Raw genomic sequence first — 18,149 nt, 5'->3', positions numbered from 1 at the left:
CTAAGATAATGACTATTACATTGGAGACATGGGCCGTCTCCTCCATCAACACATGGTTGTGGTAATGATAGATAAAGTTGCTGTTTGTTACTTGTAAAAATTCCAATCAGCTCAATTTTGTTCCTTGATCATTTCGTCAAATTTCATTCACTCTTATGAACGAGCTGTAGCTTAGCATGATTATTTTGCGCGCTTTCGACTCGTAGTCGAGCTCCATCATAAGTGCAGTTGATTCTATCTTTAGTTTTTTCATCTTCATACTTAGACTTCACAATTCTTGTTTTCTGGCCTTCGTTTTCACAGTTGTGACAAAATAAGGGTTCCGCCTCCAAATGATGTGCAGAGCAGTTGTAACCACGTTTTGGCGCTTTACAATGTTTAAAAGCGTGCCCAATCTAGAAGAATGTTTTTAATAAGAATATGTTAATTTTTTTCTTTAGATTTGCATAAATTGATACCATAGATTACATTAACTCTCTCGAAGCAACATCAATCAATCATACGCAGAATCACGCACAAAATAAACAACGTTTTGCGTTTTTCCAACCAATCCAAAAATAGAACTCCTTCGCGCACCAACCGGAGAAAAATCAGGGACTTTTTCACAACGCATATGCTCACTAAACGCTACACATTCTACTGTTGTTGTTCAGATTTATTATTACCAAAATAGCTATACCTTCACAAGCTGCGGAGTTTGGTTTTAGTTTAAATTCCCATTATAATCCCCCCTAGCACTCCTCTTCCCCACGAAGAAGTCCTACGCTTTTGGCCCGTCACAAGGGCTTTTTTCGTATTTCTACTTGGACCCCGGAGGGAGTTCGAAGCTCTAAGGGTGGGGTTTAAATGCATGAACAGAATCTTCTGCATCATTCATTCATTCTGTTGCAACAATCCTTAAATGCTCTGCCCTAATGAAACAAGCCTCAATAAATACATGCTAGCTGTGTTTAATTTTTCTTCTTCTGACGTTTTTTTTTGTTGATGTTCTGGTTGCAGATTGCATTTTGCTGCTTTCTAATACCGTGTTGTGTCGGATTTGTGATTATGGTATCTAATCTGATTTTTATTCCTTTTGTTTGTTTTGATTTAAAAAAAGACACGTGTGTGGTTAACCGACGCAAAGTAGTAGTATAGATTATTTTTTTAACATAAAAATACCATTTATCATAAAGAATGCAACGTTGCTGTTGTGTTCCTTGCCTGAGAGAACAATTATCCCATATATACTTGAAGAATCGATTGTGTTTTAATCAGAGCGCAAAACTATCATACTTTTTGATTATTGTTGAGATGTGTGAATTGTGTTGTGTTGGTTTGTTTGAGTGTGAGTGGTTTCGATGAGTTCTCGCCAAAGGAGACTTGATGTGGATTTTACGTAGTGGTCGTAGCCAAGGCAATATGGATAAAGTCCTCGAAGCCTATCGTTATGACCCCTTTCTGTTCGGTGTCCCGCACCCGGAAAGCCTCGGTAAAGCGCTGCAGCTGGACGCAGGTCACGATGAACTGGTCCACCGAAATTTCCTTATTTGTGACCGGGTCATTTTTGCTGATCAGAAACTGGATGAACTGCTGCGAGAAGCGGAAACCCATCTGAGATAAAGCTGGAAGAAGAGCATTAGGAACCTTTAGATATTGTTCATAACTTCGGGGTACTCGGACACTAGTTGACCAACTGAACAACAGGGGAAATTGAGTAAGTAAATACCCGTAGTTTTTGAAAATATTTTAATACCTGCCTCATAAAGCTAGAAGATTAATACTATTATTTGGAACCTAGACAAAAACTCTTCAAAATAATAAAACCATTGCTCAAGCAAGATTTTTTCATTGAATCACCTAAATCATACATTTTTTCAGTCCGACGAATACAAATGGCTTATAAATATATAAAAAAAAAGAACCGAAGATCCTGAAAAAACCAGGACATGTCCAATGCACTTAGTGCCTTAATCTAAGGGATGACACAGTATTCTGTGTCAAGGAAATAAAGGGTGATACGGTCAAAATTTGGTCAAGGGAAAACGCGGTAAAATCGTTTATTTAAAAAATCAAATTAATTTTTTTTTTTTCAAGTTTAAATAATATAAAATTCAGGAAAAATATTCATTTAGGCTTCCGCTTTTCCAAATCCGAATTGCCGGGCCTTACGCTTCACCCCTGCCATCAGATTTTGTACAGCCACCTTGTCCACCATCTTCGCCGCAGAAAGCCAATTTGCCTTGAACTGCTGCTCGTCCTTAGCAGTTTTTTTGGTCTTCTTTAGTTTCGCTTAACAATAGCCCAGTATTTCTCAATTGGGCGGAGCTCTAGCGTGTTGGGAGCGTTCTTGTCTTGGGAACCACCTGTACGTTGTTGGCGGCGTACCACTCCATGGCCTTTTACCGTAATGGCAAGATGCCAAAGCCGGCCAAAACAGTTCGGAACAACCGTGTTTCTTCAGGAAAGGCAGCAGACGTGTATTCAAACACTCTTTCACGTACATTTCTTGGTTGACAGTCCCGGATGCTATGAAAATGCTGCATTTCAAGCCACGCACCGGTACAGATGGTTGCCAAACCAGATATTTCTTCGCGATCTTTGACAGTTTCATGTGCTTGAAAATATCTGCTACCTTTCCCCTTCCTTTTGCCGTATAAAACTCTTGTCCCGGAAGCTGCTTGTAGTCGGCTTTGATGTAGGTTTCGGCGTCCATTACCACGCAGTCAAACTTCGTCAGCATCGTCGTGTACAGCCTCCGGGATCGCGCTTTGGCCGTCGTATTTTGTTTATCATCGCGATTTGGAGTCACTACCTTCTTGTAAGTCGATAGTCCGGCTCGTTTTTTGGCTCGATGCACGGTTGTAGACGTTACACCCAGCTTATTTGGGGCATCTCGGAGAGAGAGGTTAGGGCAGGCAACTATCTTTGTCGTCTCAGCGGCTTCCGGTTTTCGATTTCCCCCCGATCCAGACTTCCTGGCTGTCGACAAACGTTCCCCAAACACTTTGATTACATTTGTAACGGTTGATTTGGCAACCTTAGCGATTTTGCCAGCTTTGCGTGCGAGTAGCTCGGATTTTCGCGATGCGCGAGCAAAATTTTGATACGCTGCTCTTCTTTCTTGGACGTCATTTCGACAACTGAAGTGTGAATTCCAAAATCAAAATAGGAGGAACATTCTACACACACACCTTCAAAATGAGGGGTGTTCAGTCCGCAGAACGGACTGAAGAAAATGCGCGAGCCGAAGGAGAGGAACCCGAAGAAGGTAAGCGGTCCGAAGCGGGAGAACGGGGAGAAAAACCATCGACCAATCAGCGAGCAGCGCGCGACGAGCCGAAGTTATAAAAAGCGCGGCCCCGTTCTTCGAGCGAGTTCAGTTTTCATTCAATCGCGGAACCAAAAACATCCCGAAGAAGCGAAGCGAGAGAGAAGCCGAAGCAGCAGCCAGAGAGCGAATCAACAGCCAGAGAGAGAACCAGCTAGGGCCGAAAGCTTCTCACCATAATTGTGCTCGGACGGAGCCTATAGAGTTGTTTTTGACATTTCTTACGCACACTTGCTGAGCGTATGCATATGAGACGGGACAATTAACCTCAAAAACTCTCGGTACAAAAAACGGGCAGCCGGTCGACACACATGGTCGTTTTTGAGGTTAATTGTCCCAAAACTGAAAAGTGTTGGTGAAACAACCAGCAAAAAATCACGAACACTACCAGCGGCAAATAGGACTATAGAGTTGCGCAAGGAAATCGTGCTGCTAAAAAGAGGAAAAGAAAACTCAGAGAAACAGTGATGAAATAAACAATATGGAAAGCTAAGTTTGTGTGTGTTTTTCTGTGTGCTGCTGCTCCAACGATTTTACTCCCGGTTCTCAATTGCCACCCCCCGAACGGCTCTTTTATGAGCCATCGAAAGAGTTAAGCGAGTCTTGGTGGCAATTGTCGATTAGTTTTGGCATTCCAGGCAGCGTCCCCCGATGACCTGCCTCCACTGGTTGGGCAACCACAGGGGGTTGCCCTGTCTGGCCCAATCCCGCAACGGAAGCGGGCACCCAGTGGTCGTTTCCCAATGCCCCTCTACATACAGTCCACGTGTCGAGTTCCAACAAGGGGTGTTCAGGTTTTTTAAATGCAAAATTGAAAGAAATACGTCAAGTTGATATTGACATAATTTTGACCGTATCACCCTTTATTCAGGAAGTACACCCATCTTAGCACGTAACTTTTCAACGCGTTCTCGCTCAAGCGGCTTCGTCAGGACATCTGCAACCATTTCCTCCGACGGGCAATATTGAAGTTGAATAACACCCTTCTGCTTCAAGGCAGACGAAGAAGTACCGTGTGTCAATATGCTTACTTCGTCGCCCGTCTCCACTGATTTGACTAATCAGTCGGCGCACCCAAAGCAATTCTCAGCACCCTTCAGCGAGTGCAACAAATTCGGCTTTAGTTGAGCTGAGGGACCCACACGCTTGCTTTCTAGATCTCCAGGATATGATGCCTCCTCCGAAAAATACTGCATGGCTAGAGTTAGATTTTCGGTCTCGAACATCACCGGCCCAGTCCGCATCCACGTATATCGCCAACTCGCCATCTGTGGAACTCAGTTTCAGCTTGAAATCGGATGTTGCATTCAGATATCGCAGCACACGCTTTGCCTCATGTGCAGGTAGCACCTTTGTCTACTGCGGCTCAACTTACCGTAGGAAAAGCACATCTTGTCCGTCCGGCGTCTAAAATGCGAAAGAGGACGAGTTCGGTCGAATGTCACTCTCGTGATCTGTTTGGTCCATTAGTGTGCGTGTGTCATATGAGGAATATGTTGCAGGGTTCGATGTCATGTTTATGTCACAGCAGGGGTGTATCGCATCCACACACCTCATTCCAAACCATTTGGGTAGGGCAGCTGGATTTTTGAACTAGGATGGATGTGCTGAAAGCCTTGTCCGGCCTGGTATGAACAGCTACGTAAAGCAGACCTCCGATAAGGTTGATATACTGCTGGTTGTTTGGCAGCTGTTCCGTCTCCTCCTTCTGCTGAAGGTAGCTCGGAAAAGAGGAATCATGCTGGGTTTGGCCTCCCCGAGACCAAATTGTTGGGTTTACTACTGCTGTTTTCTAAGCTTGAACCCATCCTGACCACGTACAACTTCCATGCCAAGGAAATATCTCCAAGGTTATTAATTCTGAAGTTCGTCAGAAGACCTTGGAATATTTCTTGGAACCCCTCCTCAGTCTCGGTTATCACCACCATATCGTCTACGTAAACCAATAGATAGGCGATGACAGTTCCCATTCGGCACGGGTCTGCTTTGGAAATGCTAAACGACATTTTTCGCAGGAACGAATCGAGTATATGGTTCTACACTCGAGCGGACTGCTTGAGATCGTAAAGGCTTTTGTTGAGACGACATACACTATTTCCAACAGCATACCCTTCCGGTTGTTTCAAATAGACAATCTCGTCCACTTATCCCTGAAGATCTTGACGTCAACGTGTTTTACGACCATGTGACGACTGCTTACCACCACTAACGAGGTACGGAAGGTCTGTTTGGCGACAGATGCGAAGACTTCATCGAAATCCACGCCAAATTTTTGGGCCTGGTAACCTGGCTTTTTGGCGCAAGACCTCACCATTTCCATCGTATTTCTTCTTGGAAAGCCATTATCACCCAACAGCTTTACGGTTCGCAGGAAGTTCGACCAAATCCACCGTGCCGTTCTCGATGAGCGATCGATATTCTTCATCCATTGCTTCCTGCTAGTCTTGAAATATTTCAATACAACCTTTTGAAAACGAAAAAAAAATTTCTTCAGTCAAGCTTAATCAAACGACTACTACTTTTTTTTTCATTTTCTCAATGTACCTTCGATAGTCTGACAGAGGGTTCATTATCTGTTTTGTTTATACATTTTCTTCATCGCTCTCATTAGCCATGAACGTGCACCGATAGAGTTTACGTCCCAGTAAGCATGGATCGGCAGATGATTCGTAACGATCTCTAGCGATTTTGCATCATCTAATCGGCAGAGAGGAACACACCATACGCATGCCTTGGGTGAGTGCCACGAAATAATCTAAGACACGCCCTCCAGAGAAACACACGAACACAATCTGAATCGTATGTTTCCCTTCGAGATGCGTGTTTGCCTGCCTGAGAAGTCGACTGCTACGATTGAAAGCACACATGTAAAAAAAACGGGGATAAAATGCGAGCACACCGTACGAGTGTACGATTCAAACTGATTTCGCATGTACGCAGGGTTGCCAACATTTTTTTCAAAAATCAGGGAACTGGCGAAATAAAAATTCAGGTAAAATCAAGCTACGTTAAAGTAACGGAAATTTCAATCAAAGTGATGACCTTTTTTTTTTGGTCATCGCTACACATTTTTACTCTAATATGTGTTGTGAGCCTACTTGGTTAAATAATTCTACTGCATCAAGCAATCGAAAGATTCCATTGAAATCCCTTTTTTAAATACGAATTAACGAGAACCTTTCGATTGCTTTGATTCAGCCACTTTTTCACTTTTTCACTTCAGCTATAGTACCTACTCCAGTTCCTTATACCCATTTTTCATGACATTCGCAAAAATCAGGCATATTTTCAAAAATCAGGGAAATTCAATGGCTTATCAGGTTGAATTAAAAGGAATCTTTCGATTGCTTTGATTCAGTTGAATCATTAAACCAAGTAGGCTCATACCACAACAGAGTTATCAGGTTGTCAGGCAGAGCCTTGAAAAATCAGGCAATGCTTGAAAAATCAGGCACATTGGCATCTCTGCATGTACGCATTCATATTCGTTCTAGGTATCTCGGCAGGGCAAACCGAATGAGAGTATTTGCGTTCTTGGAGTGTCGCCGAAATTAATCGTTTTATTCTAAGTTCGGTGACTCAATTTTTTGCATGTTCTGTGGATTTCTGAGAGGACGCGCCTACTGGGACGTATCGCTGTCATATTTGTGTCCCTTTTTTTGAATGTTCATCTCAGCCTTTCTCAGTTCATCCAAGAAATCAATGAAAATTTTCAATCCGTCAGTCAGTCTTTTACCAACTCAAGTGAAATTTTCAGTTGTGGAAACATGGCTTCGAATAGCAGAAACGCAATTCTTGTGTCGTTTTCAAAGATCAGAAGGCAGCATGCAACATCGACCCGACCAGTGACTGTTTTTATTCCCAGGATAAGTATGATCCTGGGAATATGATTCGTCCCTTCCGATCGAAGCACAGCAAAATGGCTAATTCCAAAGGACTCCTGAACGACTGTGAACCACAAGCAAAACGGTCACGCGTTGTCACAAAACGTCCGATAGCAATCGACCAACAGCTTCTGATCTAAGCTGTTGTAAAACTTGTGACCGAAAATAGTTTACCATTATCGTGCTTCGAGTGGGAGGGTTTCCGGTTACTGTTAAATCCAATTTGTGCAGCAGTAGGTTGCAAAGTGAACCGAGAAACCATCAAAGATCATCTTCGAATAATGTCGTCGCGAGTGAAGGTAATTATCAAGATTGTTAACTCTTGAAGTTAATCTTAATACAATGACTGCCAGACAAGGGATGAAACTTTATTACAATATTTCCATCTTATATACTATTTGACATAAGTTTCTGAGTTGCTGCGATTAGGATAAATGCACTCTGTGTTGCTATGATCAGATTGCTAACATTTCTCCCTTCTAACTTCAGAACACGATGTATGGTTCCAGACGGGAAGGAATCCGGATGGTACGCCGCGGTCTGACCCGTTAAGGAACGCTTGAAGATTTGGGTTCGTCTACTCGTTGAGTTTCGTCTGATACTGCGTCCTCGAATTCTTCAGGATTTTGATCCTCCAAAAACTCCACGGTATCATCGAAAACTTCGGATGAAGTGTCAGAACCTTCCTCCGGTGGTGTTGTTGGAACCTTCGGTTTAGATTGAAGTTCGAACATGTCCACCAAAATGTTGAGTGGAGCGCTGGAAGTGCTGTTGACTTGATTTCTATTGGCTCGTGGTTTCAACTCGTCGATATGACAGCGAATTAGTTGTCGCCGCCCATTCCAGGTATACAGTAGCACGTTGTAATGAGCGCTACCGAAAGCTTCGATCACACTTCCAGGTACCTTTTTTTTTTTTTTTTTTACTTTATTTAATTAACAAACCGAAGAAGTTAAAAAAAACTGTTGACGGTCCCTATACGGTGTTACAACTTCAGTGATTGTGTGTTTTCTTTAACTTAGCTGCTATCTAACTTTGAATTTTGGTTTTGGTTTTCGATGCTGCCTTTGAGGATGAAGGAAAGGGTAGGATGTAAAGGATTGGAATTGATGGCGGAAAATGGTGGAAGATTTGGGTTAGGATGCGATTAGGAATTTTTAAAGATCCCACACCAGGTTGCACACGGTTGTGTGTGTGTTGGTATGGTTGATCGTTGACTGCGGAAACGTTGGCATAAACTGCATCACCAATGTTGAAACGCGTTGAAGATGATTTAATCGATACCAGTTGGTTTGATTTCACTTTGTAGCAAATTGAAGAAAGTGGAAGTGACCATAGACTGAATTGTTCGATCCAATCAAGACCAAAAAGATTGAGATTTGGTTGATTGGTAACGTAAAAAGTTACACACTTTGTTTGGTCTCCCACAGTAACGTCGCGTTGAATTTTGCCAATGAACTGGAGGGGTTTGCCAGATGCTGCCTTGGCCTGTTTGAAACTCGGTTGCAGTGGTGGAGATCCTAGCTTCTTCCAAACTTGCTTCGAGACCATGGTGATATCAGACGCTGTGTCAAATTGTAGTCTGATTACCAAGCCGCTGATGGTGACCTCGATGAATTTTCTTCGAAGCTCGCTGCTGATGTGGTTGATAGCAACATCCTCTTGGACCGGTTTTGGTTTTTTAAGTTGCTTCACCGGAAGACAATCGCAGTATCCCTCTTTGAGACCCACTTTACCACAGGACTTGCAGACGTGTTTGGTGAAGGTGCAGTCACGGACGTAATGCATAGCACCGCACAGCCAGCATGGTGTCTTGAGTGTTGATTGGTTGCCTTTCTTCGGGGGTTGATTCGGTGATTTCGACAGCTGCTTCCTCTGCTTGAGAGCACAGATCAAAGCCGCTGACGACTGCTTACGCTCAACCAAAGCCGTAACTTGTTTCAGATTCTGGAGCCGCTGACACTCGGTGATAAGTGTTTCCAGTTTGCAATCCGCTTCATCCGTTTCCAGCTTGGACAGCAGGCGTGTACGGACGTCAGCATCCTTTGAAGATTGGAGGCCTCGGATGAAGATAAGCGATTTGAACTGGTCCGGTGTGATCTTGCCAAGCTCAAAATCTTCGCATCGTTTGTTGACCGTTCCAGCGTAGGTAACGTAGTCCTCGTCCGGCTGCTTCACGACTTGGAAACAGTCGTACCTTCTATTGAGCAGGGAAATTCGGGTTCCGAAAAGTTGTTTGAGTTTTTCAACTGTCTTGGCAAAGCTGAATTCCCTCGGATGTTTGGGTAGAATAAAGTTGAGATACCTATCGTGGACGATAACGTTGAGTCTTCGGAGCAATAACCGAACTTTGGCCGCATCGTCGAGTTTGGGACCATCCTGAAGGAAAAAGTCTTCGTATTTTTGAAACCAGCGGTCAAACGTCAGACCACTGTCCGGATCGTAGCAGAATTCCCGGATGCTCGATGAAAGGGATTCGATGACCAGTTCCGGATTGTTTGCTGGCTGATGGGAGGCCGCTTGATTGGTGAAACGCTCCATGACTACCATCAAACGTTGATTCTGCTCCGCCATTTGTCGATTTTGATGCAGGATCATCTTGAAAATTTCCTCCATGCGATTTGAACTCCCAAAACTTTCTTCGGTTGGTGGTTGGGCCATCTTGAATGGAGGTGCTGGTGGGCCAATTGTTAACTCTTGAAGTTAATCTTAATACAATGACTGCCAGACAAGGAATGAAACTTCCACTTAAATACTATTTGACATAAGTTTCTGAGTTGCTGCGATTAGGATAAATGCATTCTGTGTTGCTATGATCAGATTGCTAACAAAGATTGAGATGAAGGATAAACTTATATCAGCTTGAAGGTTGATGCATCGTGCTACAATCGTCATCTACTGGGTGTGAGTGTGCAGTACGCCTTACGGGACAAAGTGGTAATTCGAACAGTCGGTAAGTTTTACACTTTTCATTCTTTTTTTTTTAATTATGTCTCTATTGCTTAACACTTAGGGCCATGAAAACTTGTATTTCATATGAGGCCCTCAGAGCCAAAGGGGTATAAGTGACAAAATGGTCGATTTTGAGTTAATGATGCCAAACGATTCTTCATATTTCAAACTATATTTGATGATTTTTTCAGATTTTTTGAATTTTATTTATATACTTTTACGTTCCAAAGAAAAACAAAATTTTTCGAAAAATATATGGAAAACTGCCAAACACAACAGTTTAAATGCCTGTTTTCTCGAAATAAGCTTCTATGCACTTATACCCCTTTGGCTCCAAGGGCCTCATATGTAATTGGACCAGTTAATGTAGGGAAAAATTAAAAATATTGAGAAAATATTAAGAAAGATTTCAAGCAAAAATTCAATTGAATTTTCATTTTTGTAGGTATGCGGTTCAAGTGAAGGAGAGACAAACATAATCTGTATTGTCATCTAAAATACTAGATTTGTTGGCCGAATATAATGTTTCCCATGACCATATTTGGTCCGTCACTGTCGAAAACGGGGCCAACATGTTGGCAGCGGGCAAAAAGCTCCAAAATGAAATACAGATAGCAATTATGGAGACATTGGAAGATGACGATATGGACGACCTCGAACCCCAATTTGAAAATTTGACATAACGGCTGCGCTGACTGCAGAGCTGCAAGAGCGAATCAATCTTGTTAGATGCGCAGTACATACTCTGCTGTTAGCTATTCTAGACGTTGTCGATAAATCGCACACTAAGGTCAGCAGTTTAACTGATCTGGCAAAAAAGGTGAAAAATATCAAATATAAAATCAACTTTGATCACCATGGGGCATCACATCCTCCGATCCGGAGCCAAACTCGATAGGGAAGAATTTTTGATTCAGTCCTTCCATTCCCAAAAATCGTTTTTTGAGCAGCTAGCTATTCAGTTTCCGGAGCTCGGTATGGAAACAAATCGGGTCATGCCTGAATTGTTCGTAATATTTTTTCCTATTCATTATTAGACCTCTCGAATCATTGGAGTTTCAACCAGTGTTCCGAAAATCACTCATTTTCAATGAATGTTCCTGAATGCACTTCGCAACTGAACGTACACACAAAACTTTCGGGGCTCCATTTAGCAAAATTTCGCTGTTACTTTCCGTTAGCAAAAATATTTTTTTACTGTTGAGTTAGCAGAAAGCTAAATTTACTTGATTTTAGCAATAAAATAGTGCATTTTGCTTGATTTTAGTAAAATGAAGGTTTTATAGCCGCTATGTGCACAGTCAGCAGCCGTCGCGCCGGTTGGAGGAAAAATAACTAACTGACACGATTGCGCGCGCTTCCGAAAGTTCGATGCTAGTCGTTCTATAGAGTGGTGGCTAAGTTAAAAACAAAATACTAGCCAAATCTACACCGGATGCGTACAGGTAAGGGCCGATTATGAATTGTACAGATTTATCAATTTTTAAATTCAAAATTGTTTGTTTGTTTTTCTTTCTACCAGGTTACAACTGAAACAAGAAACCCGCAACTGTTCCGCGGAAATGAAGGGAACCACAACTGAAATTTGAACGAGCTGCTAGCCGGCACACTCCGGCGCATTCGTTGACGAAGATGGCTTGGCATTTCGCTCGCCGGAAGATGCGTTCTCAGGATCAAAACTTCCGTTGTAGGAAAAGTGTGAAATGAAATTCAAAAAAATGTGTGAAATAAATTGAAAGTAAAGGAAAATTTGTGTATTCTATTTCATAAGCAATCATTCTCACTGATTCTCCAGAAAAAAAAAACTATAAATTTTGAAATTTCAGATCCGGGCAATCTTTTCCTCCGGTTTTTGCTAAAAATTTTAGCAAAAATTTCGGCGGCTAACTTTTCTTCTCGTTTGCTTAAAATATAGTTAAAAAATATTGCTAAATTGATTGCTAAGTTTCTAGCTGGTCAAATTTGAGCAAAATTTTGCTAAATTCCGGCCTCGAAAGTTTTGTGTGTATAGCGATCGGGTTTTGTTATTGATTGCTACTGGACTTATCCGATCATCGATCGTTCTATTCATCGCTAAAATACAGATCACCTCGCACGATGTTTGCTGTCAAAACAGTGCAGCACTATCATCAAATTGGAATCTCACCATTGAACGATGCATACGGCGAATCATGTTGGGCTAGGATCAGGAGTGAATGGTTCAGGCAGTGAGCGAGTGATACATGTAACCGATCATTAGCAAATGTTGTTTGATTTTAAACATAGCCAATTAATAAATTTATTTGATTTTACAGCTTTTTTTACTACAGTAAGAATAAAATCAAACTGTAGTTGTGTTTGTGATGGAAAGATGGTCACTTCCGCCGTCTTTTCAATTTCTAATCAGCCAGGCGGATACTGAGTGAGCGACATTCAGATTGGATCAGTTGGTATCTCTCTCATCTCCGACATGCGATGTTTGCTAAACCGAGGATTCTGAATGATGCGACTCGGTTTGCATAGCTGATAGGAGCGCTGATCGAGATTGCATACCAGCCAGGCGAAGCAGTTGCGAGAGGCGCTATCCCATTATACAATCAGAATGTATCCAACAGGAAACGCATCCTGAGTGTTTATTTTGATTGATTTTCGGAACATTGGTTTCAACGACAGCTATTACGACGCTTTTCAACCTCTGTACCTGTGTACAAAAAAATGCAGGAGCATTATGTTTCGCTGTCCGACTTTTATATTGCTTGGTTAATGGCAATGAGCGAGGTTCGTAAGTGTACGGAGAACTCATTTGTCCCTGCTTCACTCAACTCGTTAAAGACGCGGTTATCAGCTCTAAGGAGTTCAAGAGCTTTTAAGATTTACCTGGATCCACGAATAAACTACCATGGATCGCCCTTCTCACTCTTCTCACCTCAGGAAAAAGTTGAAATCCAGGTATGATTTATCAATATATCAAATTTTCAAACTCAGCCATGTTTCGATATTCATGTCCAAATCTTATATGTAGCCAAGGTTGATAGTACAATGTATGATATTTTATGATACACAATTTTTGTGTAATTTTTTCAGGGGTACATCAAAGAAACGTGGAAGCGGATTCGACAACTCCAGTCGACGTCATCAACCCCCAACATGACTAACGAAGCTATCATCGAATCCGAAAATGTAATCGAAGAAGCCCTTTAAGAGCAATCGGTTCTATCAAAGCAATCTTTTTTAAGACTGTCAGCGTTTTTTTATTCTACAAATAAACTTCATTCAAACTAGACACGTTTATAATTATTCCTCAAGATACCATCAAAAGAAAACAACGATGATTTCGACGCATATCTCACCGAAATGTTTGGGGGATCTGTGGATACGGAAAGTGGTAGTGAAACGAAGTTTTTACAACAACTGCAATCACTAGATTTGGAGCCTCGACAAAACCACAGTTTTAACGTGAGGGATCACTGGGTTAATTGCAGAAACGACGCACAAAGAGATTAATGCAGTGGCTATGGTGTGTACTGGCTACTTCTTCCAATCAGGTAGTTGTTTGATGGCGAACCCCCATACTGTTCAGATGGTCTTCTAGCTTCTTGTTGCGAAACTCCTTCCCGTTTTCGGTTCGCAGAATTTTTAACTTTCGCCCATTTGCGCTCTGATAAACATCGATAATTTTCGAATGCTTCAAAAATTTCATTTGCTGATTTTTTTTCAGGAAATACACTGCTATGCAACGAGACTCATCATCCGTGAACGTAAGAAAATATCTGCTTCATGGTTCCATCTTCGTTCGGTGTCGGCTTCACCACCTCCCACAAATCCTCCAGTACGAGAAAAGTCTGGACTGCGAATTGCCACGTGGACCAATTTTCACGGCCCATGAGCAGTTCTATCGATGGCAAATTCAGCGAACTGAAGGCTTTTGCTGCTGCAGCTACATCGCCTTGAACGGTAGACATATTCTAAAATTCGCGACGGTACTTTTTAAAACTCAAATTTAAACAAACTTCAACTTTTTTTTCTTTGGACCCATAACTTTTTGGAATATGGAGAGCCGTAAAAAACGAACCAGCTTCGTTAACAGTTGAATGGAACAAGAGAGAGAACTTTATTTATATTTAATACACGGGTTACTATGATTATTTGATACTATTAAACGCCTGCTGCGTTTAACACTCAGAGATACAAAAATTTGTACAATTTGGTCCTGTGGTTTCGGAGATATAGAGTGCCGAGTTGCGGTGTATTTGGATTGAAATTTCTTCGCGGTTGTTAATGTATCAACAACATTTCTGAAGCAAAACAAATCAACGCTTTGTCGCTTGGGCAAAGCAGCTCCCTTACATACTGAGGCAGTCCAAATACAAACTACTTTAGATTAAGGTTTCGCACATATTGAACAGTTATCAGCGTTAGCAAATAGGAACATTCTCGACTATCAGTCCCACCCAGCACATTCTAGACATCTCAAAGTGGATTACTTCCAAGTGTCACTTCTAGTAAGTTTGAAGGAAATAGTGAATAAGCTTTAAGATAGTTTTTCCAATGTGGTCCGAAACTTCAACAGTGATTTTCTTGAAATATACTAAATAACTCATATGATCTGTTGAAAATTTTTCACAGTTTTTTGACAGTTTTTTGGTGTGTTTCGAGGCATCTGGTGGCCCAGCCAAAAAATAAAAATGAGTTCATGAAGGTTTTTAGGGATTTTGGAAACGAGTTCCGTAGGCTAGCTTATACGTCTGTTCTTTGTGCTATCCAGTAAAGGGGCAATCGCGTCACGATAAAGTTCAAATTTACAACTTTTAAAAACGTCAAATTGCGGAGATGGACCATCAAAGTCAGCATCGGTGTAAGGTACTTGAAGGCTCAATACAACGAGTCATTTCCAGTGCAATTTTTTTTGTTTCCCTGAGGAACAGGAACATATGGTTCAGCCTCAAAAAATTGTTCGACAGATCGTCTACGAAGTCCTATATTGACAAGGTCTAGAAGAACCAACATGAGGGTTTAGAGGATGTGGCTGATCCAGAAAGTCTTTATTGGCAAGTGCTGATAAATAAAAATTAAATTGTTTTCAAATGAATTAAATAATAAAGAAATTAAGCACAACATTCTGTCGAAAGATTTAGATCAAATTTCAAAAACAAAATTTTGCTGAAAGGTATTCGAGTTCTTAATTTCCTGAATTCAGATTCGACACATCAGATTTGTGGAAAAAAATACATCAATCCAAAAAATCGAATCAGTAGCCATTAAAATTTAATCTTTCCATCTTTTTGACCCCACTTATTAACAAAAGATTACTCACCTTGTGACAGCTCCGCTTCTTCTATGTGACCAGAAGAGTCCCGGTCGTAAGTCTTGAAAATTTGCAACCATTGATTAATATAATTGTACAGTTTTTCGAATTCATACAGATCGATGGTGCCCGTTTTGTCCTTATCGAACATGCCGATCATCATATTGCAGGCGGTGTCCGAAAAGTGATCGCCTCTTCCATTGATGAGGGCCAGCTGCAGCTCCCGGCAGTTCAGCTTGCCGGAGTTGTCCTTGTCGATGCTCCGGAAGATGTTCTGGATCTCCGGACTGATCTGGGGCTGCGCGGGTGGTGGCGCAGCGTATCCCCCGAAGTTACCACCATATTGGGGAGGATATCCTCCGGGTTGTTGTTGCGGTGGAGCTCCACCGTAGGCACCTCCGTATCCCGCCGGCTGTCCCGGATATCCACCCTTTTGGAGAAGATACCAGAGAGAAAAAACGACGTAGTGAATCACAAATGTCAAATGCAAATTACGGCGGAGCTGCTAATTTTTCGTCTTCCAGAGCGCACAGGAAAAAAGAGATAGGAAAAAGTAAAATACATACGTGGTACGCCATTCGAAAGCGATTCAATTGAGTTTAATCAATCGCACAACGCCCGTCTCCGTGTAACGTATAACACGTATTATAATTAGATTAATCGATAAAATTAGTGTTTATCAATCAATCAATGAAGGCAGCTTCCTCCCAACAAGCGCACCAACACGAAAAATCTTCGTCTGTTCACCGCAATAATCATTGAATCATTGAAAATCGCCTTTGAATGAAACTGGAAAAAAGCGAAAAGCGAGTGTCAATCGAATTAGCAGTGGGCCCAGTTTTGGTTGATTTTCTAATATTGAACAGTCATAAATGTAATAAGTGCTATATTCAAGGTTTTCATTAGTTTTGAAATAAAGTAGAAAGACTCCATACAAAGAAATCCTTAGTGTGAGACCAAAAAAGACCAATTATATAAAAAAAAAACTTCAAGTAGAAAACAGGTTTTAAGACTTCGAGTTTGTTTTTTAAATATCAAAATCTAATGTTAATGCTCATCTTCAAAAAATTAACTGCTAGCACTGCTGCTGACAGTTTATTTTTTCTTGATCAGGGCCGCACTCAAAAATTTCAGGAGACCATTACACTCTTATGAAGAAATTGGAAAAATGAGTGAAAAATTTACCTTTATTTAAATAAAGTTCACGCTAGCTATGAAACTCTTGAAATTGGGTTTTGGTTCAATGAGTAAATTAATTAGAATTGATAACTGAAAACAGTATCTTCAATTTGTTTCCACGGGCCCCTTTTAATTTTGGCCTGAAGATTTTGTGTTGACAATATCGAATTGGGCAAAAATAAACTTTTTTTTTAATTTGTTATTAAAAAAAATCATTATTGGGGCAAGTTGGATCTCATAACTAAATCGTGTATTATATAATCGTAAGCAAAAAAGCCATAGAATTAGCATTACTATCCATTTTAATAAATTTTTGAAATTTTCAGTTATTTTTTATTATTTCAAGTTGCGTTCCAGTCACATAAAGCGTGATGTATTATTATTTTGAATGTTTATAGCAGATATACAAGTGAATTTTTTTTGAGTTTTCAAATTAGTTTTTTTTTGTCTGGGATTTTTATCTTTTAGGATAATTCATGTTTCTGCCAAATATTGACAAATGTACAAATTAATTAAAATGTCAAATTAACGAAATAGGCAATTATGACAAACAAGACAAAAAAAAACAATAATTAAAAGGAATGAAAACAATCACAAAAACTAAAAAACGATAGAAAAGATATTCAATGTCCAATGACAAAAAAAACATAAACTATTAAAACGAAAAAATGACAAATGACAAATGACAAAAACAATAAAAATGAAAAATGCCAATTATACAAAAATAACAAAGATTATAAAACTTAAAATATCGACAAATATAAAAAAAATTACAAGAATGAAAAAAATAAAATAACAAGAAAAAAAAATTTTTTTTTTTTTTTTGTTTATTAAGGCATTTTACTTATAAAGTTTCGTTTTGCCGAGTGTATCACTTTATTAATCTATGTTAGTAGAAGGGGGAGCCGTAATAGTCGCGGCGACTCAACTGTTAGTTGTATTCTAATTTGGGGGTTGGGAAGGGGAGCGTTTAGGGTTCATTATGGAAATCATTTCTCCATCTGGGCTCGGTGGTGGCTTCTTGTAGCTGTGGATGCATGAGCTACTCCAGATTGTCGTCTTCCTGGCCAGACTTCTGGTGGAGTCGGTGGAACCCATTGGACGGTAGATAACTCTATTGAATAGATGAAATGAACATTAATAGGGTACATAAACAGGGGAAAAGCCACGAAGAAAGGAAGACTAAACGACCACGTCAGACATTTTAAGATATTTGTAGATAGGGTACAAATATTCAAGATCAAATTTTGCCAAGATGTCTCGAATCGGAACACCGGGTGGTTTACGTCGGGCCCTAAGGGTATCCAGCAGCCAAGCCCTCGATCGATCGAACCGTTCACACGTCCACACAACATGATCAATGTCGTGGTAGCCATCCCCACAAACACAAACATTGCTTGTAACTAGTTGTATACGAAACAAATGCGCGTCAAGCCGGCAGTGATTTGACATGAGCCGAGAAAACACGCGAATGAAATCGCGACTCATGTTAAAATGCTTAAACCATGCCTTCGTCGGAACCTTAGGGATAATCGTATGG

General features: G+C 40.8%; 1 protein-coding gene across 1 annotated transcript; it reads right to left on the bottom strand.

The window, feature by feature from the left end:
• Window positions 1–634: 634 nt before the first annotated feature.
• Window positions 635–16,228, bottom strand: LOC129756310 (peflin). Its single transcript, XM_055753155.1, has 3 exons — window positions 15,997–16,228; window positions 15,440–15,860; window positions 635–1,604 (listed from the first exon to the last, which is right to left on the bottom strand). The coding sequence occupies exons 1-3, from the start codon at window positions 16,006–16,008 to the stop codon at window positions 1,375–1,377; spliced, it is 663 nt and encodes a 220-aa protein (XP_055609130.1). The 5' UTR covers window positions 16,009–16,228; the 3' UTR covers window positions 635–1,374.
• Between the last annotated feature and the right edge of the window lie 1,921 nt (window positions 16,229–18,149).

The sequence above is a fragment of the Uranotaenia lowii genome, chromosome 3 (assembly GCF_029784155.1).
Source record: "Uranotaenia lowii strain MFRU-FL chromosome 3, ASM2978415v1, whole genome shotgun sequence".
Classification (NCBI taxonomy): domain Eukaryota; kingdom Metazoa; phylum Arthropoda; class Insecta; order Diptera; family Culicidae; genus Uranotaenia; species Uranotaenia lowii.
The sequence above is the reverse complement of the archived record's forward strand: the minus strand, read 5'-3'. Positions and strand labels throughout refer to the sequence as shown.

Coding starts and splice junctions, on each gene's coding strand:
- LOC129756310 (XM_055753155.1), bottom strand. Junction 1,605..15,439: donor AGAAGCGGAGCTGTCACAAG/GTGAGTAATCTT, acceptor CTCTTCTTCCAG/CTTTATCTCAGATGGGTTTC.